The 25299-nt window shown below is 34.5% G+C and overlaps 1 protein-coding gene across 2 annotated transcripts; it reads right to left on the reverse strand.

Annotated features, from left to right (window-relative positions):
* Positions 1-11546: 11546 nt before the first annotated feature.
* On the reverse strand, positions 11547-23920 carry LOC121967157 (O-fucosyltransferase 6-like). 2 transcript variants are annotated; one of them, XM_042517208.1, is made up of 11 exons: positions 23466-23920; positions 23333-23398; positions 23123-23213; positions 22948-23024; positions 21423-21511; positions 21071-21254; positions 13390-13571; positions 13116-13218; positions 12689-13020; positions 12032-12606; positions 11547-11916 (listed from the first exon to the last, which is right to left on the reverse strand). In XM_042517208.1, exons 1-10 carry the CDS (start codon positions 23670-23672, stop codon positions 12180-12182), a joined length of 1758 nt encoding a protein of 585 aa, XP_042373142.1. In that variant the 5' UTR covers positions 23673-23920; the 3' UTR covers positions 11547-11916; positions 12032-12179. The 2 variants fall into 2 exon arrangements, with proteins under 2 accessions (XP_042373142.1, XP_042373143.1); XM_042517209.1 differs by having other exon boundaries at positions 23333-23395; positions 23466-23919.
* Between the last annotated feature and the right edge of the window lie 1379 nt (positions 23921-25299).

Below are 25299 nucleotides of genomic sequence, written 5' to 3' on the forward strand. Positions count from 1 at the left end.
ACGATTAGGCATTGTCTATAATTGTGTATCAATTGTGATACGTGTTGCAGTTTCTTGTGATATTTCATCTTGTACAGTTGGTAATAGATTAGACGTGTCCTTTATTAAGAACAAATTTACTTATGGGCTTGTGGTTCATTATATAGTCCTCTTCTAAAAAGCAGTCATTGATGCTAACAATGATCTTTTGATTTTTAAGACTATAAACCTACTTTCATTTCTCTAGGATAACCCACAAACAAGTGAATTCCTATCCAACTTATCATTATCTCTCTTCAGCATATGTGTTGGACTACCCGAATCCGAATATGCTTCAAAATAGGCTTACGCCTATTCAGCAATTCTATATGAGTAGAGAGTTCTGACTTTGGAAGGTACTATGTTCACTTTCTTTTTCAGAGTATATCCTTAAAATGAACTTGGTAATTTTCTGAATAACTCATCATCAATCAAATTATTTCCATAAGAGTCATATACCTTCTTTCTACTACACCATTCTATTGAGGTGTACCAGGTGTAGTTAGTTGGGATTGAATCCCTACTTTTGATAAGTAACTCCTAAATTGTCCCAAGAGGTACTTGCCACTACGATCTTACCATAGTGACATGACACTTTTACCTTAACGTTTCTCCGCATCAGCCTTGTACTCTTTGAACTAATCAAAGCACTTAGTCTTGCGGCACATTAAGTAAATGTTTTTGTATCTTGAATAGTTGTCTATAAAATAGGCGAAATATTCGATACTACCTCTTGTCTGGATAATCATAGGATCACACAAATCAGAATGAACCAATTTCAACATATCTTTGGCTTCATACCCCTTAGACTTAAAAGCTTCTTGGTTATTTTTCCTTCCAAGTAAGACTCGCAGGTTGGAAAGATTTCCACTACTAATGAACCCAAAAGTTCATTAGCTACCAATAAATCCTACTCAAGTTAATATAACCTAGCCTTAGATGCCAAAGATATAATTGGTTTATTTCTGAAGGTTGTTTTCTCTTAAAGTTAGAAGATGTGTTACTAATTTTCATTTGTTGCATCATAGAAGTTATTGGATTTATAAATTGCCAACCAACGTACCAGAACAGATAACTTCCCTCTTTTTCTTAATAACAACTTTGTTATTAAAAGAGGCAGAATATCAAGTTCTTTGAATAGTTTAGAAACTAAAAAACTAGTTCTTTCTAAACTTTGTACGTAAAGACAATTACTTAAAATCCATATTTTATTCTTATCAAAGGATAAACATCTCCCACTGCAACAGCTGCCACTTTTACAGTAGTGCCCATGTGGACGGTGTTTTTATTTTCATTTAGTTGTCGGGTTTCCTGGAACCCTGCAATGAATTGCGGGCATGATTAATGGCATCTGTATCTACACTCGTAGATAACACCACTAAACATGTTTCAACTAATGAATTAAATACACCTATATTGTTCTTAGTTCTAAGAAGACAGTCTACCTTAATGTCCAAGTCCTATTTCCAATCATTACAATTGGGACTACTAAGTCTTTTCTATAGTATAACAACTAGGGAATTGACAAACATTTTAAATCCTAAGAATCACAAAAATATTTGGTCAAGATCAATTCTTTAAAATCCCCATGAATTTTGTATGCCACGATAGTGTGGACGTATACAAAATCAAAGAGGAGATTTTATCCATTAATTTTATTATCTCATCAACTTTACTTTATGACGAATAAAATTAATTATTGATCTGTCTTTGATCAAATATTTGATCAAAATTTTTTGAATTTAAAATAACATTGATTCCTTAAACAATATTATTTAAATTCACCAATACCTCAAACACCGTGAATTTTGCATGCCACGATAGTGTGAACGTATACAAAATTTAAACATTTGTAAGAGGAGGGTTTTACCCATTAATTATCTTGTCAATAAATCTTTATGACAAAATAAAATTACCTCAAACACCGTGAATTTTGTATGCCACGATAGTGTGGACGTATACAAAATCAAACATTTGTAAAAGGAGTTTTTAATTTTATTATCTTATCAACCTATTTATTTGACAAATTAATAGTTGGTTTTCTTCGGTCACACAAATAATAGCAGTGACTCCGATGGGGAGGATACTATTAGATGTGCCTAAGTGTATACCATTACTTGACACTAAGTCCATTAATAAGATTGTGCCCCTTCCGATGGGGAAGATCGCACGCTCTTAATTAACTTCCTATAGTCATCCAAAATGGAAGTTTAAGCTAGTGATCCGCAAACAAGCTCATCTGATATGGAGGAAGGCACTCAGAGCCAACGCGCAAGCTTGTTGCATCACTTATAAACCAGTAATGGAGACCGTGAAATTTATTTAAAAATAAATTCCTCTCCCACTTAGTTATTTAAAGTGAGGAATTTTGACTATGCTAGCCTACTTAGCATGCATACTAACAAGCACACACAGCACAGCATAAAAAGAAATAAATAGAAAAACTAATTTTCAACTATTATGGCTTTTATCTATTGCTGTCCTCCGTGTGTCGCCAACCCTAGCTGCTGCCATCTTTGGCCACCACTACCGGGTCTAGTTGTCGCATCCATCTTGCTCCTTGTTCCGCTGCGCCTCTGGTCCTCAAAAGGTTCCACGCCTTGCAAGATTCGATCCGTGACATAAATAGAATTTTATATTTTTCAATCCTATATTCCTCGAAGGAATGTAGATGTAAACTAGATCGAACATAAAATAAAATTTACATCCATCGATCCTATATTCCATAAAAGGAATGTACATGTAACTAGATCAAAAAATAAAATCCTAATAAAACTAAATACAGCTCTTGCTGTATTTTATAATACAATCATGCACACACAATAAAATGCCCTTGACATGTCCAAGGGTCCAATCACACACATAATATCTATAAGTCATAATAGTTTGATCCTGCATCCACAAAGTTAGCACATCCTACTATTATCCTGCCTAAATTATGTATGATATGTGCATAATTAAACTAATACCAAATACACAGAGGCAAAACCCTAGCTCTGATACCAATTGTTGGTTGCTACTCGGAAAACCTAACGGTTCCACTGTACAAAAATTTTGTAAATAGGTCTGAACCTTTTCCTAGCTACCATGTGTTCTTTTAAATTAAACTTGGATCGCCTGCGGAACTTAACACGTTTGATCCTAAGTTTAATTTATTTGTTCTTTTAGGTTTAGACTTGGATCTCCTGCGGAACTTAACACGTTCGATCCAAATCACCTAGGTCACGAAGACAATTAAATATCTATTTCCAAAATCGGCTTCCAGTACTGCATGGCGAGGCACATGACCTTCTTGGATATGGGAGCAACCACCACCGACTAGACAAAGCCTTTTAAGGAAATTAAATATTTAACCTTCCCATAGTAACCCTAGGTTAACCACTAAGAACAATCAAATCACAAGGAAAAGAAAAAATAAAAGAACACAACTTCAAAAACTAATTCGAAAAACTAGAATCGCATGCCTCTTGTATTTGGCATTTTTTTACAAAGAAATAAAACTAGTATGATGCGGAAAACAATTACTAGTTATACCTTTCTTTGTGAACTTTTAATGACCTCTTGATCTTCTACCGTATCCTCTTCTAACCTCGGACATTGTGCGGGCAATGATCTTCCGAGATGAGAATCACCAAGGCACCTTCTTCTTCCTTCCTTCAAGTTTCGGCCAAGCAAAAACATCCAAAGGATGAAGAACTTTTTCCACCAACCAAGCTCCAAGGGATGCAAGAAACAAGCCTCCTTTCTCTCCTTTTCTCCAAGCTAGATCCGGCCACTTCTATGTCTCCAAGAGGTGATGAAGTCTCGGCCACAAGAAGGAGAAGAGAGAAGAGGAAGGGGAACCTCTAGGGGTCGGCCACACCTAGGAAGAAAAGAGGGGAAGAAAAAGAATAGAGTCGTTCGCCATTAAGGCACCTCTACCCCCTCTTTTATAATCCTTGGTCTTGGCAAATAAGGAAATTTTAATAAAAACTTCCTTAATTCTTTTTCCATGAAAAAGAAAAATTAAAAATCAATTTTCTTTTTCCAATTTTCTTGGCCGGCCACTTTCTCCCCAAAACAAGGAAAGTTTTAATTAAAACAAGAATTAAAACTTCCTAATTTGTTTCCAAAAATTTATAAAAATTTCTCCAATAATTTTTATCCCTTCATGATTGGTTAAAAAGGAAATTTTATAAATTAAAATCTTTCTTTTAAACATGTGGATAATTTCTAAAAAGGAAAGTTATCTCTAAAAATTAAAATCTCCTTTCAATCTACAAATAAGGAAAGATATTAAATCTTTTCTTAATCTTTTGTAGAAACTAATAAAAGAGAATTTTTAATTTTTAAACTTTCTTTTAAATCATGAGCATGATTAAAAGGAAAGTTTTTTCCAAAATTAAAATCAACCTTTTAATCTACAAATAAGGAAAGAGATTTAGCTCTTCTCTTAATATTTTGTAGAATCTTATAAAAGGAAAGATTTAAATTTTTAAACTCTCTTTTAAATCATGTTATCCACATAAGAAAGAATTTTAAAAATAAAATTCCTTTTTATTTTAATAGGGTCAGCCACCTAAGCTTGAGTTCAAGCTAGGGCCAGCCACATGAATTCACCCATGAACCTAGCCATGGCCAGCCCTAGCTTGGTCTCCAAGCTAGCTTGGTCGGCCCCTATAGGATGGGTAAGAAGGTGGGTATAGGTGGGTATAGTACTCTATAATTAAGAGGCTACGATAGGGACCAAGAGGAGGAATTGGTTTTGGTCTCCTGATAAAATTAAGCATCCCGTGTTCGCCCCGAACACACAACTTAATTTTATCAATAATAATTCATTCCACTAGAGAACTATTATTGAACTACCGCATCAATCCCAAATTACATTTTGGGCTCCTTCTTATTATGAGTGTGTTAGTCTCCCTGTGTTTAAGATGTCGAATGTCCACTAATTAAGTGAGTTACTGACAACTCATTTAATTAATATATTAGTCCAAGAGTAGTACCACTCAACCCTAACGTCATGTCGGACTAAGTCCACCTGCAAGGTTTAATATGACAATCCTTATGAGCTCCTCTTGGGGACATTCTCAACCTAGATTACTAGGACACAGTTTCCTTCTATAATCAACAACACACACTATAAGTGATATCATTTCCCAACTTATCGGGCTTATTAATTTATCGAACTAAATCTCACCCATTGATAAATTAAAGAAACAAATATCAAATATATGTGCTTGTTATTATATTAGGATTAAGAGCACACACTTCCATAATAACTGAGGTTTTTGTTCCTTTATAAAGTCAGTATAAAAGAAACGACCTCTAATGGTCCTACTCAATACACTCTAAGTGTACTAGTGTAATTATATAGTTAAGATAAACTAATACCTAATTACACTACGACCTTCCAATGGTTTGTTCCTTTCCATCTTGGTCGTGAGCTACTGTTTATAATTTATAAGGTACTGATAACATGATCCTCTGTGTGTGACACCACACACCATGTTATCTACAATATAAATTAATTGAACAACTACATTTATCATAAATGTAGACATTTGACCAATGTGATTCTTATTTCTAGATAAATGTTTATACCAAAAGCTAGGCTTTTAGTATACATCCTAACAGCACGTCCCTGCTTGGCTGCCTATTTCCCACATATGCATTGCATTTCCATGATTAGGGTTAGGCAAAAACGTAGAGTTGGCGAGGGAACTTCCCGGCAGTCCACCCTGATTCCTTCAATGGATCGGTTTCGTTCCGAATCCGAACGGCAACGTTTCACCAATACTGACTTTTCTATGATGAATTGTCGATATCTTAACCAAACCTATTTTAATGAAATTGTTCCCGATATCATGGAGACCATTATGTACTTTGGTTTAGATAGGTTGGTTTATTGCATGCATACCATAAATTTGGATATGTGCAGGGAATTCTACAATAACCTGCATCCCAGTGTCAGAACAGGTCATGCATGGGTGTCTCGCGTTGGTGGGGTGGACATTGAGTTTACTCCTAGCATCCTTCAGTCGTTCTTAGGATGTAGGGGTTCCAATAGCATATTTACATGCTTTCCTACTATCGTTGAGCCTTTTACTGATTCATTTTCTCATCTGTTTGTCGAGATGATCCATCAGTATTACTTTAATGCTCCTAGGGCTCCTCTGAGGCATATCTTTGATGCCACACGTATGTCTACCCACAGTAACATCCTATACAAAATTGTTATTGCATGTATCCTCCCTATTGTCACTAGAGGGCAAGCCAAGATTTGGCTACCTCATCTGGTCATGATGTATGCTTTAGAGCACCGAGTCGATATTGACATTGCTCTCCAGATATTTGAGTCCATCTTACATTTCTCTAACCCTATCCAGGGCCATTCTATCACATCTTGACTTCATTCTTTGCATCTAGAGGTATAGATGTCACTAGAGGCCTGCAACATCAGTTGTTTAAGGATTATGATCAGATTGGGTCTCGACAGCTATCTCTAGCAGGGATTGAGAGACGCTAAGGAGTGATGGTCTGGTGCGGTCAGGCTGCAGAGGACTCTGATGATGAGGAGAAGACGGACGTTCCTGCTCCAGCTCTGGCACCAGCTCCTACTCCTATGACTGTTGAGGATCGGTTGACGTGGTTGGAGGAGACAGTACGTCAGGGCTTTCAGGAGTTTCATGGTTTTCGACAGGATTGGGCCACCTCTCAGCAGCGTCAGATAGAGATGTACGAGATGATACAGCGCTGGGATCTGGCTTACCAGGCTCCTCCACCTCCTCCTTCTAGTGATGATCTTTAGGCACACTGCCTCAGTTCCAGTTTGTGTTGAGATTTGTTTAGCTATTAGCTCTCTCCTAGTTATCTCGAACACTATTGCTACTATTCTAGTCTACTATATTTCATGACTCAGCTAGTTGTATGATTGTTGTATGCTTCATATGACATTGTGTGGCTTCTATGCACTGTTGTGGTGCTTTTCATTTGTCTATGGTTATATTTGTCTTTCCTTCTTGATTGTTTTTGTTCGGTTCCTCTATTTCAGGATATGCCTTATTTGTTTGTTTTGAAATTGTTTGCTTTCTATACCTTTGGCTCTTGGAGGATATTTTGGTTTAAGGGGGAGTTTAGATTCTTATTGGCGTATACTTTCTCTATCTTTTTGTTCTGTGTCAAAGGGGGAGCATTATGTGGATGGTTTAAGTTAGATATATCATTATGCCTATACTTCATGGATATTATCATATTACTATGATTTATGGTTGTTGCATATTTTAAGACCTAACTTAAATAAATTTGCCAAACATCAAAAAGGGAGAGATTGTTGGAGCAATAATGCTCTAGACATTGCTCATTATTGATGTTTGGTTAAGTAAGTTTAAGTTAGACATTATGTGTGATCTAACATAATTATTGAGTATGCATATATGAAGAAAAGACCAAGTATGAAGACTTGGCAAGGAAAGTCCCGGAGGTGCGGCCTCTTGGCAAAAGGAGACTTAGCATGACAAAGACGAAGGTAGCACTTGAAGGCAAGTGCAAGGATGAGGAGTTGTGGAGACGAAAGCATCCTAAGGGCGCAAGGCTGATGGAAGATGCTTGGAGGCATAAAGTCTAAGCTAAGGAAATAATTTTAAGTGTAAAAGTGATGTAAAACTCAAACTATAAAACTGTTGTAATTCTCAAAGCTATAAGGTACTAGTCGACTAGTACCCACACCAGTCAACTGATACCAGGTAAACAAAACATACAAAAATAAAACAGCAGAACTACAACCGAGTACCAGTTGACTGGTACCCGTACCAGTCGACTGGTAAGTGACCGTTGCAGTGTGACGGCAGAAAATCTTACAAAATCGTAAGTGTCGTTGAAGCACATCAGTCGACTGAAGTGCACATCAGTCGACTGATGCCAAGAAAACTATAAAAGCAATTCTTGGAGCTTGAAGAAAAGAAAAACTACTATGCTAACAAAAGTGCTCGAAAAATGACTCCTAAGTTGCCAGAATTTTAGCCTCCTCCTTCAAAGCTTAGCTCTCATCTTGTAAAAGGAAGAGACAATCGTGTAAAGATTTCTTCACCTTCGCTCTTGTTTTGAAAAGGAGAAAGTCTTAGTGAATCTTGATCGTGTGGGTGTGTTCCTTGGATTAGTCACCTCAAGGAGGTGGAGACCAAGTAAATCAAGGAGTTAGCATTGTTTTCTTAGTATTTCATTATTTCTATTCTACTCTATTTGCTTCCACTAACAAATTGTAGGTGAAAATCAAAGAAAAGCTATTCACCCCCCCCCCTTTAGCCAAACGCAAAGGTCCTATCAAAGTTGTGGTGTCCTTATAATTTTGTTTTTGTTTTGTCTATTAAACTTTGCCTCTGGGAAATAAGCTCGTCGTATAGTGATTCGGCTGAGTTAGTAGATGGAGTCTGTTGCATGTTGACTGGAATTATGAGCATGTTTTGTATATAAAGACATTTTCCAGGAACAAAACATATCTCAAATTCCTTGTCTGTTTTCCACATTTGTCTAGACAAGTTCTTGTCATTTTATTAATCCTGCCTATAACTCAGCAAGTCCACATCCTAAATCGATATTTGAATAACTGATTTGTTATGACCTCCTACAGGCTCCAGGTTTAGATGCATTTTTTGTAGGTTTCGATGATTTCTTATTGTCGCCACGAGTATCTTTTAAGAATGTTCTTGACTTATTATTTATAAACTCAATGGAAAGGTCAATGAAATTCATTGATTGAATATAAACTTATTCTGCGAATTTAAAGCTACGTGCATAAGTTTTCCAATGGAAGTTACCAATGTTGGTACGGTTAGCACTAACGTTCTAACTCAAGTTTTGATGAAATTCGATATTCACCCCCCCCCTCTATCGAACGCTTACGATCCAACAACCAAGACAACTCTAAGTTGGTTAAATTACTTGTATTGCATAAGTTTGTATTGAATAAGTTTTTTCTCTTCCGTTTTGCAGACATTGAGTGTTGTCCTGGAATTCTGAAAATCCTTCTCTCATGTCCAAATATTAGAGCTATGCGAAATATTTATTCTCTGGTTACAGTTCATGTAGTACTTACTACAATTCTCTTTTTTTCTTATATTTTATATTTTTCTTTGATAAGTTTTGTTTAATTTTTCTCTTGCAGGTACGTAACTTGGGCAATTCGTGAGGCTTGAGATTTTTTATGCAAGGAGTGAGCTTTGTTAGGTTCTAGATTGCCTTGCTAATGTGTAAAAGTCATATGGAGAACAGTAATGGAAAATATGTGATTTATGGTTTGATACTACTAAGTTTGATGAGTACAACTCATTTTGTATATTTTAGCTGCCATATTTTGGATTGAATGTAGTAAAGATTTAGTTTTGTATTGATGGTTTGCTTATATTAAAAAAAGATTGGTTGTTTGTTATTATCATGTTACAACATGAACATTAAAGAAAACGGTTAGTAACGTTGTAAAAAGTATGTAATCACAACGGAATTTTTTTGTGAAAAGTGATAAAAGAGAACGATTTTATCCATCGTAAAACATATTAAAATTATATACCACAATGGTTTATAACTGTTGTAAAATTTAAAATTACAACATTTTTAATTATCTACCACAATGATTTATATCTGTTGTAAAAAAAGTCTACCACAACGGTTTATATCTATTGTCGAAATTATCTACCACAATGATTTTAAAGCGTTGTCATATCGGGTAAAAAAATTTTGAGCATATAAACAACAACGAATAAAAACCGTTGTTAAATGTCTATAAAGACAACGGATTCAAATTGTTGTCGTAGGGCAATACATTTTATAACGCTGCCAGTTACAATGGTTTTTTGACCCTATAACAATGGATAATATTCGTTGTCGTTTGTAATTTTTGTTGTAGTGTATAAAATTCACTCCTCTAGGTTTTCCAACCTTACCTAGCATCTTGACACCCTTGACATGCCAAGTCATTCTTTGTTAAGTATTTAATCCCTCGTGACCTACTTGGACTTCATCTCTTACCAAGTATTCAATATTCTTTGACCTACCTAAACCCTATCAAGACATCCCTTCAAATGTTTGACATTCGTGATCTATAAGGACATTACTTCACATACCCAACATATTCTCTATGACTTATCAAGACTTCCCTTCACATGTCTGGCATATGGTCCATCGTGATCTATCAGGATTTCGTTCAAATGTTCGACATCCGGTCCTCCTCCAAACTTCCACCTATAATGTTGCTTGAACTTCAATTGCTAGATGTATGTCAGTTGTGACTCATTTAGACTTCTTCCTTGTCAACTCCCTATTGTACTCCCAACTATCAAGTATGAAGTCAATCGTGACCCACTTGATCTTTTCTACTATCAAGTAGGTCAATCAACATTGACCTACTTGATATCTCGCTCATCTATCAAATATATTGATCAAATATCAAAATCTAATTTGCATTTGATCAACCTTGATCAAAATTCAATTTCACCAACACACTCATAGCGCGATTGCACTAACACAACCTTATTCCTCCAAGCAACCAAGCTCTTATTCCTCCAAGCATCAAATTCCCCACTCTATTAAGCCAATTTTGATTACATTGCTTTCTAGTTAGGTGAATCAAAGGCTCTTCTTGATGCAGGATCAACATCGGAGTACCCAATCTTCAATGAATCATAACTTTTGATTCAAGACTCCAAATCAAGCTCTGTCAATGCTCACTTGTGCAGAATTCAAAGATCTATAAATACTACCGAGGAACCTATAATGCCAAATTTGGGGCCCAAAAAGCACCGTTTAAACCTTTTTCGGAGCCTCCAAATATATTTTTTACTATTTTTTAGTAATTTTTATTTTTATGATATATAGTGTATTCTTGATATGTCAGGCATTATGGGTTAAGGTTTGACTATGTAAGTGTCATGTTTTGATAATTTTTTTTCAACTTCTTTACAAGATAGGAATTGAGGTCTATATATTAAGATTTTTTTTTTAGCCTTCCAATCTAGAGTTTATATAAGCACATGTTTATCTATTTGAAAAATCATGCTCTATTATCAACAAAGTTTTTTTTGGGGAGCAAACGACGAATTTCTCTATTTTTAGTAATTTTTCTTCTTAACTTCTCCTCAATTCCGTCTTCTCAGCAGCCCACAGGATAATCATTATCTTACATAATATCACTTCTTAAGTTATATAAGTCACGGAAAGATGGTCAATCTGAATATCTAAAAAAAAAATTTGTTAGGCCACGATTTGCGCACCAATTTTTCGGATAAATTAAGTGACAAGTTACAAACACTTAGATATTAGTTATTGCTCTGAGTTTTTGAAGTCATCATCATTCACCCACTGATAATAAATTTCCAACAAAATTAACTATCCGAAACATAATTTTTCTAATAAAAAAAGAATTGATAGAATAATAGAAACGAATAGATATAAAATTTGTATAAGATTTACCCATTATCGATTTTCAACAAGAAAAAGATATTTTTTAAAATATTATTAATTATATACTCCCCAAACATAATACAGTAGAAGAGATATTGACAACACTTGTACTGAAGGCATGCATTTCTTCCTCAGCACCTTATTGATTGTTTACAAGCAGAAAAAACTGACTTGTGCCAACTAGTAAACACGCATGATTCACAATTACAAGCTTTATCCTCAACCATCTTGGTAACACCACCCAATTTCCCACATATTTACCAATAAAATTGTCAAACAAGCAACTATAAACAAAATGTCCCAACTTTAAATCAGATCTGCGGAACAAACAAAAAGAATGTACAAGTAGCTCTGACAATCTGGACAGCTGCAACCACTGTTGTGATTGATCAAGTAGATGAATGGAGTTGTGTAATTCAGACTATCCCAAGCCTTTATGTACAATCAAAATTTTTGTTGCATCTCCTGATAACAAATCATAAAGAACTTGTGTTTAACAAGACATTAAACAATGAGAAACCATGAAAAGGAAATTTAATAAATACAAATTCTAGGCTTCAAGATTTTAAATTCTACTGACCTTTTGTCTATCATGAACTCCTTCAACAAGTATGATAAGTGAAATCTTAAAGCATTGCCACTGCAAAATTCTGATCAGAGAGCAAGAGTTAGGAGCAAAGAGAACTTGATAAAAAAGATGTTTCACTTTTGAGCTTCTGGAACCAATTCTAATCTGAAAGTATTTCTTCCAACTCTAGGTCCTCTTGCTTGATCATGGCATCATACTCAGATTCAATTTCGATGGGGGAAACTCTACCTAGAGGTGCATTTTCACCATAGTCAAAGTCTATCCAGTCTAAGTCCTCACTGGTGCTTCTGTTCACAGTTCCCTTCCCGCTATAGCTCCCAGCCTCATTCTGAATATCAGAATTAGAATATGTTATTCTCTTGGATCTTTCACAAATGCATGCTGAAGGATACTCATGAAATTCGCCTCTGCCAGGTCTAAGCTCATCTGGCTCTCCCATGAATCCTTTCTGAAATGTGTGTACATTTGAAGAGAATGTCTCCCAAGTCATTCCGGTTCTGTTTAGAAAGAGGGAATAGAGTTTCTTGGCATTTGGTCTAATGGTCCTCTTGTGACCAAAATATCTCCTGTTGTAAGATGGACATCGAATGTGATTACAAAGTCTAAAGTGTCCTTTCTGATCAAACCATACGACATAGAGAAATTTACCTTCTACCAGCCAATATCCTGGCCATGTTTCCATTGTTGTTGGTCACAAATACATCACTTCCATCACAGACGATAAAATCAAGTGCAGCCATACGTGATGAATATGATGAGAAAGGTGCTAATTCATCCTTGGTTGCCAAAGTTTCCTTTGAATGAAAATTAGGAAAGAGTGCCTTCAGAGGTGCTAATCTCTCTTCTCCTCCATATATCTCTCCAGAAGCCACATAAATATGCACATCTTTGCCAAAACCTAATGCCCTCAGCATAAGACCTATTTCTTCAGGTGTAAGGGGGCATTTACCATGTCGACGCTCCTTTTCTGGATTGCTTGTCTGCATCACATTTAGGGTGGAACAAGCTTGTACATGAGAATGAAGTAGAGGAATAAAAATTCTTGATAGTCACTATGCCAAAAACAATCACCAACATGTAAGGTTTTCCACCGTTTGCGAATTGCTCCTAACTCTGTTCTTTCCTTTTCTCCTCCACCATAATAACAACCAGAGAAAGCTAGCATATCAGTTTCAAACCTGTAGATCATATGCATGAGATGTGTCATATAATGTTTACATTTAATTTTCTGACACACTTAACGAAATGATCATGTCACTAGCTCCAGAGTTCAATAACATCCAAGAACAAAATGGAAGGATTAATGCCAAGGTAATAATCAAAAATCATATCAACAGGTTCAGTTTTACCTTAAGTGAAGGGCAATAAAGTGGTTGCTTTTTGCCTTCATTCTTTGAATTAGTGAATCACCCATCATTTGTATTTGATCTGTGAATTTTAGTCCGTGATAGTTTACTCTGCATCTCAATTTCTGAAGATCAGTCTCCAACTTGTTTGAGAGCCTGTAGTCGAACTTTGTAAGCCTAACAACCTGCATTTCACAAAAAAGAAGTTAGGCCAGAAAATATAGAAAAACCAAGTAATTACCAAGTTAATATTTAGTCCTGCATTTACTTCTGGGTTTATGTTTTTAACATGACAATATATATATATATATATATGAGAGAGAGAGAGAGAGAGAGTAAAGATATGTTGATCACTCCCCCAAGGAAGCTGCCTACATGGCAAGCACCGGTCAACGATACCACGTGGGCAACTGCCCTTAGGCGCGCACACCCAAAGGTGAGCAGCGTATCAAAACTATATATACACACACACACACACTCAAGTACACTTATATGTATGCTTATTTTATTATATAGGCAAATAGAACATTTAACTTCCACAAATTCCATATGGTATTGAGATCCTCTTTCAGAGTTAAAGTTTTCTAAAAGAGGCACTCCCCTTTGAGGAGACCACTAGCCTCTCCTCATAGCTTGATTCTCTCTCTCTGACTTTCTTATACTTCTCTTCCACTCCAATCAAAGTTGTGATCATCTGCTCTCCTAGCCATAGCCGGCATGGGTCACATGCATAGTCATTGAAATGGCATCACCTTATCAACAATACCATATAAGAGGCTAGTATATCTTTCCTCCATCTGAATAGCATGACCCCTATGTCTAGTGATGCCAAGGCTGTGTGGTCGATGCCACCCTTTTAAAGAAAAAACTCCTAAGGAGATCTTGTGGTCAATAATCAAAGTGCCTGTCCTCTCCCCAAATTTGCAATCCCCACTACACATAGCTCAATTTGATCACAACACAAGGGTCATCCTTTGCAAGCCCACGACCAATGTTAGTCCTCCACCACATGGAGAGGCAAGCTAATCCAACATTAGTCTCCAATGTTTTTACAATGTTGCAAACATGCCATTATACAATTATTGCTCCTTGCAGAAGACCAGCGCCAACTACCAATGGAAGAGGGGCTCCAAAATGAAACTATGGTCATTCTCCCTCTACTGCAGTAACCTCCACTAGGTTTCCAAAGCCTTGTGGAGATGACAAGCAATGCAGAACATCTTTTGACAATCCAAACTTCTGATCCAAAATCACTACATTGAATATTGCACTAAGTATTTTAATTTAGATAATTTTATTTTCCTAAATGGAATAGATTGTCTAAATTATTATCCTCATGGTTAGCTTCATGTGTAGGACACTTAGTATGGCACAGTCCTTGGCAAATGGGGGGGGAATTATGATGATGTGCCTAGGTTCTTGTTTTCCAGAATACTCAAGCCAACTACCCAAGTTTGCACTATCATAGTGAATTAGATAAGGAGGATACTTATAATGCATCGTGATCTCTGCTTGAAGGAGAGATTGTAATGATGCACCTACATCCTTCCTATTGTAATCGCCGGCCCACCTAGTGGGATAAGGCTTGTTTGTTGTTGTTGGTAGTATTTATTTCTTTATTACCCATAATATAGATTTGGTAGGAACCATTAAGTTGTTTATATCACAATAATCAAGCTACTATAAAACTTCTGACCACTAATGTACATAAAAGATGGAAAGAGAAATTTAATTTTTCCTTTAAGATAATCTAAGCCAACCAAAATACTATTCATCTCTCTTAGAAGCCTAGGAATTATATGAAACAGGAAGTCAAATCGGTTCAGTCTCTATACTATTAGAAGGTTCCATACTTGAGCATATGCCTAAATGGATTCCTCTACTTTATTGTATAGATCTTTTATTGCATTGTAAAGACCATATTTATGTTTTCTAAGTTTGAGGTTGTTAACTTTATGTATGGATTAACCAAAAAAAATGTGATGATATGAGTAGTACAAGGGTTTTTATTGAAAAAATGGCCTCCATTCAGTCTAAACTCAATTTCCAAGGAACCCATATCTATTAGCATGTCTAGAGTACATAATTAGAAATAGAAAAGAGTAGGAGTTTCCTTTATTTCTCAAAGTTTATTATTCTATAATCAAACCTTTTTTTTTTTTTTGAAATACCTATATCTCAAGGACAAAGGGCAACAAACATAATCTTCATAGTCACACTGACAAGACAAAGGTCCTAATGGTGGTATAAGAAATATCATAAATTGATTATTTTTCCTATAGATATATGCTAAATAGTACCACCATAAACATAAGTCTTGGATAGCCACGGAGTATAGTGATTCAAGTAATAGACTTGCTCTTGTCTATTATATTCAATTTGGCTAATGCCATACCTAACATGTGGATGCTTGATAGTGGTGCAACTGCCAATGTTTCTAAAGCATTACAACAATTCATTATCAATAGAAAGCCAAGTTTTGAAACTTGAGTTGATTACATTAGAGGTTATTTAACAAAGAAAACACCTAAAGATGAGAAGTAATGACCTTCTAGAAATCATCAACCAAAATATTTGCGCTTTTAACATCTACTCATGATGCAACAAATATTTTATTTTATCCCTTAATGATTTTTTCTATGTGATTATCTTAATCCAAATATAAATAAATAAATATTCTCTAAAGAACTTAGTGTTTTCAAACCAACCCCGGGCTACGGTGCAACAGAAGAGTACTAAGTTGTCACCCAGGCACCCGCGGTTTAATTACCAACTACGACGCATTTGTAAGGATTTTTCCTCCAAATGAGGTGCACAACCACGAGATATTGGGCTTCTGGCCACCCACCACGAGTGCTTCCCGATTTACCCTATCGGCCGGTGGGAAACTTCCATAGGGATGGGTCGATCGCCCCAAGTTCGGTGTTACCTAGTTCAACATTTTTTAATGTTTTCAAACCAAAGTACAAAGACGCTAAGAAAGTCATTAGAATTGGACAATCTAATCATCGTGATGACTATTATGATAGAAATTATATAGTTGGGCCATAAATGGCCACTTTGCTAAGCAATACTATTGCCCACTATATTATATTTGATAGTCTAACACAGGCATATGACAAAAATGAAAATGAAAAATTGCATACTTAAAATGAAAATGAAAAATTGCATACTTAAGGATATCATAAGAACCATTATAAATCAAATCTTCCTCGTTTCCTTTGGGGTGATGCTTCAAATGCACATTCAAGATTGTTTTCCCATAAATTTGTACCGCAAACCCCTTTTGAGTTATGAATGGCAAAAAATAAAATTGAGTAGTTTGGGGGTTCAAGGTTGTCTAATGAAGGATAAGATGTCATCTATGTCTCAAAGTGCTATGTATGACCTTGTTTACACTTTTGGTCTAGAGCTTCATAGATGAATTCAGTTGAGGTAGTGTTTATGGTACAACTGAAGACCTTTAGATACCTGAAAGGGAATATCTAATTTGTAAATGAAATCCATCTATATAGATTTTAGCAGGAGCCAATGTTCCAAATAATGGCATACAAATCTTGATCCAAATATAACCATTATTGGTTTTGAAGATAAAACTAATCAATATTTCATGATATAAGTAAATGTGCAGATTTATCTTTCTTGTGTTTGTATGTTGATAATTTTTTATAGCAACGGTATGCAACTCTACATGATTGCAAACTTTTTATTAACACTTGACTCAAAAGATTTGATTACACCTTTTTTTAGGAATTGAGAATCATAAAGATATTATGAGACACTAGGCCTCTTTGTAAAACTTACATTAAGGGTATTATCGAACAGATAAACATGAAAAATATAAGGTTGGTTATGCATTTCCTATGAAATGCAGTAACTTTAGTCTAAGTCAATGTCCTAGTAATGACTTTGAAAATACTCTTATGAAAACATCCCATATTTCAGTGAGGTTGGAAGTTTAAGACCTAATATTACTTATGTTGTAAGTTAACTTGGAGGACAAATGCCCACTCATAATATGGAGTTTTGGACTATAACAAATATAGAGTCCAAGTGTCTGAAGAAACTAAAGCTTTTTCATTCTAATTATAGAAAGGTAGAGCTTCAAGAAATGATTGGATACTCATATTCAAATGTCATGATAACATATATTATTCTTTAGATTATGCATATTTGTTAATAGGAGATCAAGTTTTATCAGAAAATGCATGGGAAGAACACAAGCCAAAATGGCTCAACAATATTGTTCCAAGGTTACCTTGTGAATGATTCCAACTCTAAACTACCAAAGCTTTATTGTCACAACAACTTTGTTGTCTTATTGAAAAAGAATATAGGAGATCAAATGGATCCAAATATATTAAAAGTCTTTTATACTTGGAGATTAGTAAAGAAAGAGAAAGAAGTTATTGATGATATAAATTGGTTGCCCAAATAACCAAAGACTGCCAAATGTTTTCTTGTGAGATATGTTTCGAATACAAGCATCAAGGAATGTACTAATTTAGATACCTAGCGGGAGTTTATTTTAATAAAGCAATCAGTAAGTTTTTTAGGGTTTAGGAGAGTCTTGGCGCAATGGTAAAGTTGATGTCGTGTGACCTGGTGGTGACAGGTTCGAGTCACAGAACAACCTTTTGCAATGTAGGTAAGACTACGTATAATAGACCCTTCTTTAGGATCTTGTATTGGCGAGAACTTCATACACCAGACTCCCTTTTAATTAGTAAGTTTCTTGGAACCATTCTATGTAATTGTGATGATAATCTTTATATTTCTATAGGTGTATGTTAATATTTAACAACCATTAGAAATCCTAAGATTAAGAAATTTCACTTAAGCATAATTGGGAATGGCACCTTAGTTTTTAAAGATTCTCCATAAGGTTGTAGATAAATCATAAAGATGACTTTTCATACAAGCTTAGAGAGTTGAAGTTTTCTTTGAAAGTTCTACAGAAAAAAATATGGTTGACTTTTAATTTGTTTATAGAAAAGTCATAAAGGTAAATTTGTCATATGTCTCATATACATGGTTTGAAATCTCATACCCAGCCAAGTGGCACGGTTGAAACATATCCTTCTACTAAATTATCAAAAACCAATACTACTCGTAATGTCTCTTGTGTCATTGTATCAATTATGTCGATAAATATCATGTTATGCCAACACTCAACACCCCTTAGCATGTTATAACATAGGTCAAATAAATTAAGATTGTGTTGTTATATTTTTCTTATCTCCTTCCACCTTCAATTCGCCACTAGCACTACATTGAAATGTTAGCACAATCCCAAAATAATATGCTTCCCTACACATTAAGATTTTAAACCTTGCTCATATAGTTAAAAAGGTCTACAATTTTTTAATAAGATTTTAGAGAAAACAAAGAAAAGTCATGAAAGAATCTCTTAAATAGTTGTAGAGAGATATCTAAACTTCTCAAAAAGTTCTACATAGATTATAAAGTTGATTTTCAAAATAATTAATAAAAAGGCATAAAGATAAATCTATCATATTAGACTAAATTGTTAAGATGTTTCATATTAGTTATACATGTCTTTTTGATCACATAAGGTTTGTTTTTCAAACTAGCATGAGTATTCACTTATGTATGAGGTTATTAAGTAATATTGCACAAGTGGAAGAATGTTGAAAATTTTCCAACATTGTGTCTAATATTAGTTAATAATTGACTTTTGTTTTAACTAAAACAAAGCTGATAAATTGACCCCAAAGTGTTAAGGAATATATCATTGTGTACGCAGCAACTTATAACCCTTTATCCAGGGAGTTGTTTAGGATTTTGTATGTACATGAAGGCTTGGTCCTCTCCCTCTCAATATGTTGTGTACTTGATCCATAAAAGGCAATCAAAGGAGAAAGGAGGAAGAAGAAAACCAAGATATGACGAAAAAGGTAAGGTATGCTTGTAGCTTTCATAAATTAATTCTTAGTCTAGATCTTATATGGTGATCTTTAGGAGAGAAATTTTTCCCTATAATTAGTTCCTAAGATCTACCTCAATCATTCCTCTTTTTCTCCTCTCTCTTTTTACCATGGTGTCGATTTGATGATTGTGTGTTGATCTAAGGTTCAAGGGAAGAACACTTGTTTTATCCATCAACGTTTTCTAGAGTTTTTCTTATTTATGGTCAAAGGAATTGTTGGTTGCACACTCAATGAACTCAAGTTTTTTTTACTTACTTGTTAGTGTTCTTTTCTCTTCCATTAATATCATGTCTAATCCATGGTTTGAGCTGTATGAGAGCTTTGATTGATGACTAGAACAATACAATTTTGATACTGTATCGTGTATATGATTTTGATTTTTTTTAAAAATATAAATTATATTAATTAAAAATATATTTTAAAATAAAAAATTTAACCTAAATATTAAAAAAACAAAAATAAAATATTATTTAAAAAAAAAAATAACTATGGGATCGTGGTGCCCTCACGACCCCATGGAAATCTCAACAGGATTCCGATAGTCCCCACGACTTAGCGAAGGTCTTCATGGGATTACTGCACCTCCGCGACCCCATAGAGGTTGTCGTGGATTTGCGGCTACTTGTGGTATCAATGCTAGTACCAAGCGGCAAACAGAATGACAAATTCCCTCTGTACCGCCCAGAACAATATGAAATTTTAAAGCATGGTCTAATCTATATTTTCTTTATCAAAGTCGATATTTCTAGTGTATGTAATGAGATACACATAAATAATACCTATCTTCTTATTTGAAGGGAAGTGTTGGAATGTTGGTGGTATTAGATTAATAGGGATATTGGTCTACTGGGTTTAGTTTCACATTAGTACTTCTAACTTATTATTTTATCATAAGTGTATGACTTTATATATACCCATATCATAGTTATTTCATTATGAAGGCAATACAATAATTCCTTTCTCCAAATCCTATAATGATAAAAGCATTGATTAAATAATGCTTGTGTCAATATTAGTAAATCCATTTCTAATGTTGTACTTGTATCACATCCTCCTGCTCAAATAATCAATAACAAGAGTCATGCGATAGCACAGCTAATAATCTATGTGGTCCTGCATAGACTATATGATATTCCAAGTTCAACAAAACTAAAAGAAGAAATAAGTTCTTGAAACCTAGGTAAATTGCATTCTAACTTAAGTTTCCTTCACACAACAATTCTGGTCTTTAAATCTACTAGAATCCATGAAAATTAGAGTGGTTGTCAAAGTTTCTTAGTTCTATAATAAACATTGGGATGATAGCGTACCAGCATACTTCCTTTTTACATATATGCTCACTATTGTTTTAAATATTCTTAACAAGTTCTAATTGAAATTAAAGTGGTGTTATCTTGATGAATATAACTGTTATTCAACTTTTCGTGCCTGGGAGGTCATATATGAGCGTCTTCCAATTAGCAATTCAATTAACAAGTTAAGAAAAGAGAATTGTAAAGTATAAATAAGACTTTATGTGTGAACACATCAATCTAGTTTAGTTTTGAGAATTTTGACTAGGAATCCTTCTAATTAATGTGAAGTTACCTTTCTAAGATCATAGTTATGTACCTGCTTTTGTTTCTAAAAATTGATCATAGGTGAATGGTTAATTTAACAAAAAGGTAAATGAAATGAATGCATCAGTTCTTTAAAAAAACAAAAGGGGGAAACTCTAACCAAAATTAACTCACATGCTTCTTAATAAGAACAGGCAGCACTCGATTCTCATAGCATCTTGCATTGCATTTTCTCGGAACACGCATGATCTGGGGTCGAGTGACTTTACCACCAATTTCAGGGAGTTCCTTGATGATCTTGACATCCTTGTCCAGAGACGCAATGAACCATTCAACATTAAAGATGTTACTAAAGTCACTGTAACATGAGATCACAGGAGAAAAAAATGTTTTAACATTTGGTTTCAAGGCACTTGATTGATTCATTTAATTAATATCTTGTGATCCTTAATTTATTAATAGCTAACCCCATGTAGAATAAAAGAGATAACATTTCCTTTTGGCAAAGAGATTATTTGATTCAAACCTAGCATCTTTCCAGAAAGATTTCTGATCAAGTACAGGAACAACAAGAGTAGCATTCAAAATTCGAGCTGCAACTACAGCATCAGTTATCTGCAAAAAGAACCACAGAAAATATCAACAATAATCTTATGCAATGATTTCACTATTGTGCATTGGAAACTAGAAAATCTAAGTCCATAGGAAAACTAGCAATCTAGGGACAAGAAAAGTATAACTAGAAACATTATAACTAGAACATCACATTTATCACACAATGGCAGTTGACAATCATTTATACCTACAACAACAACTAAGCTTTATCCTACTAAGTGAGGTTGGATAATTGTCAATTATACCTACCTGAATAAAATTCTGAAAAAGACACCTATTTCAGATTTTGCTCTAAAAAGACCCCTTTTCAAAAATTACCACCTAGACCGCTTATTTCTAAAATGCCCTCCACCCTCCAACCCTTATACAAAACCAAGTTTTGACCAAAATTTGGTAGAATGCCAAAAAAAGGTAAAAAGATTTTTTAATAAAAAAATGATGCATCTTATAATGATTTAGAAACCTAATGTGATTTCCTAGAATTATACACTATGTTTTGGCATTCAAGAATTGATTAAAACTTGGTTAATGTCAAAATAGAGCTGCATATCGAAAAGTCGAGTAATTGTTCTTTTGAGATGATATTATTATAGCATTTGGCAAATATTTTGTCAAATGTAGAAAGAAAACCATACAAAAAACAATGCATTTAAAAAAATAATATAATTGGTACAACAGATGCTGAATTTACAAGTGCAAAGGGGAAAATCTTGCATCCATCGAAAATCATTATTAGAGAGAAGGTAGAAAGTTTTGATATGCATCTAGAGCATAATTTCCTCTCATGAAATATAAGAATCATATGGATATAGCTGCTTCCTAGGAAACAATTATTCAACTGGAAGGACTCATATTGATAAACAAACAGAAAGGGGATTCTGAAACAGGCTAGTTACTAAGTAAATACCAGTTAGCATATGCATTAGATTATGTGAGATAGAGAAAGGTGGAGATTTAAGCCGGTCTAATTACATTCAATTTTATATACATTATTATTTGATTAGATATGAAAATAGACAATATCCTCAATAAAGCATTAAAAAAGATGATTAAGAGAGGGCACCAAACTTCAACATTAATGTGACAGGAGATCTTTCAAACCACACAGTAGAATATAGCCATCTCCAATATAAAATAAGTCAATATGATCATCCATTTCCTTCCACTTCAGTGTGATTGACTATTCAATCTCCTCATGAAGTTGTCCAGGGTTTCATAGATAATAGAGCTCAATTTGTTGTTAGTGAAGCTTTCCAATTTCCAATTTCTTTGACCCAAACAAAACATCATTTCTGCTAATATTTATGGATTCACAGCATTAAACTTCATCGGTACTAATAATAAACAACTCTACTAATGTAAAATGTACAGAAAAGATGAACCAATCAATAAAGACACGAGAGCTGCTATAAAGAAAAGAGGTAATATTAGCTCACCCCAGTTCTTTGTTGATTTAACCCTCCGCTTGTTGCTATCATCAAATATCTATTTGGAACAGTATTGGCCTCAGCCGCTGCAGAAGTGGAGGGGGGAAATATTACAACTCCAGATTCAATTCATCAAGCTTATAGAAGTCAAAAAGGAATAATGAAAAAAAAAACCAAATCATACTTGCAAACCCACTGCTCGCATGGCTGCATCCATAGAAATCTTTAGACAGCTTTGAACCCCAAAGATTGCCCACCGGGCTCTCTCCTCCACTCTAAAAATCCACATCATTCAAACAAGTAAAAAAAAAATAGTATCTTGGGAGAAAACCAGTCATCCAATTCTCAATCAATAATCTTCAAGTTCAGGATAAGAAATACAAGAGAGACGCACTGGAATAAGAAAGACATCGACATCGCCGGCGTCGGTCCCTAGCATCTCCATCTTATCCTTTAGCTGCTGATCAATAAATAATCAGGAATACCAACGAGAAAGCCAACAAAATGACATCTTTAGACAGCGTTACCAAAATGGAGGAGGGCTTCCGGCGAGGCAGGAGGTGGCGGATGGGCACCGGGTCCGGCGAAGTTCGGTCGGCGAGGGGAGCCGACGAGAGGAAGGAGTGGAAGGAAAGGACGACGAGTAGCAGGAGAACCGCAGCGGAGAGCGCCGCCTGCACAGGCACCGCCGGCACAACCCGCCGCTCCTGCCGTCGCCGCCTTTGCAATCCCATTAGCTCTATTCTCTTCCTCTCTTTCCGATCACTCAATTCTGCCTCTTCTTCCACAAAAGTCTCTTTCCATTCTCATCACGCAAGAGCATCGGACAATGCTTGGAAGAACGACGAAGCCAATAGAAAAAGGAGAAGGTAGAGGTGCTAAAACACTTAAAATTGAATTTTGAAATGTATTCGAGAATAAAAAAACGAATTTCCAAGCGGAGATTAGAATACTACTGCTTGCGAGCAAACTTTGAAGAAGACAAAAGAATATTTAAAACGAAGAAGAAGACGTGAGCAAGTACATTTCAAAGGTGCCATTTGTTTTTGTATTTATCAATTAGATGAGCTACTTAATTTATTTTTTTTTTAGAACAGAAACAGTTACTTTGCTACTTAATTTTTTTGTATTTATCAATTAGATGAGCTATTTCTTTTTGGGTGGCGAATTAAGGCTTTTCTTTTTTTTCTGTTATTGATTTGGTTTTGAAAACTAATCTTCTGGCGTTAAGCAAAGATCATTTGTTAATGTTGTCTTTGTTTAATTAGATTAGTTGGGAAGGATAAGATTAGGTGGGGAATTCATGTGGTCTTTATATCCCCTTGCTTATAATTAGGGAAAGAAATAAGAAAATGATAATTTACCATGATACCTCTCTTTTCTTCCCTTCTTCTAAAAAATGATTATATTCATCCTAAATATTCCTAGGGTCTATCTTAATATTATATAAATATAAATAAATTACGAGATCAACTTATAACCAATAGTTAAATAACTAGCCATTATAAAAAAATTTCCCGACAACATATACTCGAATTACTAGTGCTTTTTTTCTCCTAGTTTCTTGATTATAAGACTTAAATTATTTCACTAAACAGTAGCTTCCAATTATATTTTTATTAATATGAAGGTCAACATCTTTGCTTCGATAGTCGCTGATTTGCAAATGAATATGTATTTTAAATATCAACATCAAATAGGTGTAAGTTGATTTATGAGATAGTTTGAGGCCAAATATTTTATTAAAATATTTTTTTTACTCAAGAAAGTAATAATATTTTACTTAGAAAAAAATATTGAAATAGATAATATCGAATCTAAGTAAGCAACCTGTTTAGTCTCATAAAAATTTTCCATAAATTATCAGGATAAATCAGAAAGTAGAAATTCAATATCATCATAAATAGAAATCAAATTACGGATGTATAAATGACAACTTAACCCTCTTTCTACTACAAGATAGCATCGGGAGCAATAGTATTTTACTTAATGAACTTATAAGCATATGGTTAAAATCTTTAATTTTAAAGTTGCAAGATGATTTAAAATAAGTTTCCACTTTGAAATTTAACACAGAAAAAATTAGATACAAGATCATTTTTAAAAATGTTTTGGCCAAATTTTTCATGGTAACGAACTATTTTATATAAGAAAAAACAATGAATCTCCAATGCTTACAAGCTTACAATAATCAAAATTCTTGGACTTTAAAAAATGTAAATTTATCATTCAATATGATTTTTTTTATTAAAATAAACCTTTTAGGCAGTCTAATAAGTTCAATAATGTAAAAATTTCTTTCTTATCAATTTGCCTAATTAGTACCCTCTCCACATAATAATGTATGCGAGCGTGTCCACA

This window comes from Zingiber officinale, chromosome 3B (assembly GCF_018446385.1).
Source record: "Zingiber officinale cultivar Zhangliang chromosome 3B, Zo_v1.1, whole genome shotgun sequence".
Lineage (NCBI taxonomy): Eukaryota > Viridiplantae > Streptophyta > Magnoliopsida > Zingiberales > Zingiberaceae > Zingiber > Zingiber officinale.

Excerpts from the sequence above, each read along its gene's own strand:
- LOC121967157 (XM_042517208.1), bottom strand. The coding sequence starts at position 23,672 with ATGGGATTGCAAAGGCGGCGACGGCAGGAGCGGCGGGTTGTGCCGGCG. Across the intron at positions 21,255-21,422 it reads TCTTTCTGGAAAGATGCTAG|TGACTTTAGTAACATCTTTA; the intron begins GTTTGAATCAAA and ends CTCATGTTACAG. Across the intron at positions 13,572-21,070 it reads CTGTTCTTATTAAGAAGCAT|GTTGTTAGGCTTACAAAGTT; the intron begins GTGAGTTAATTT and ends TGTGAAATGCAG.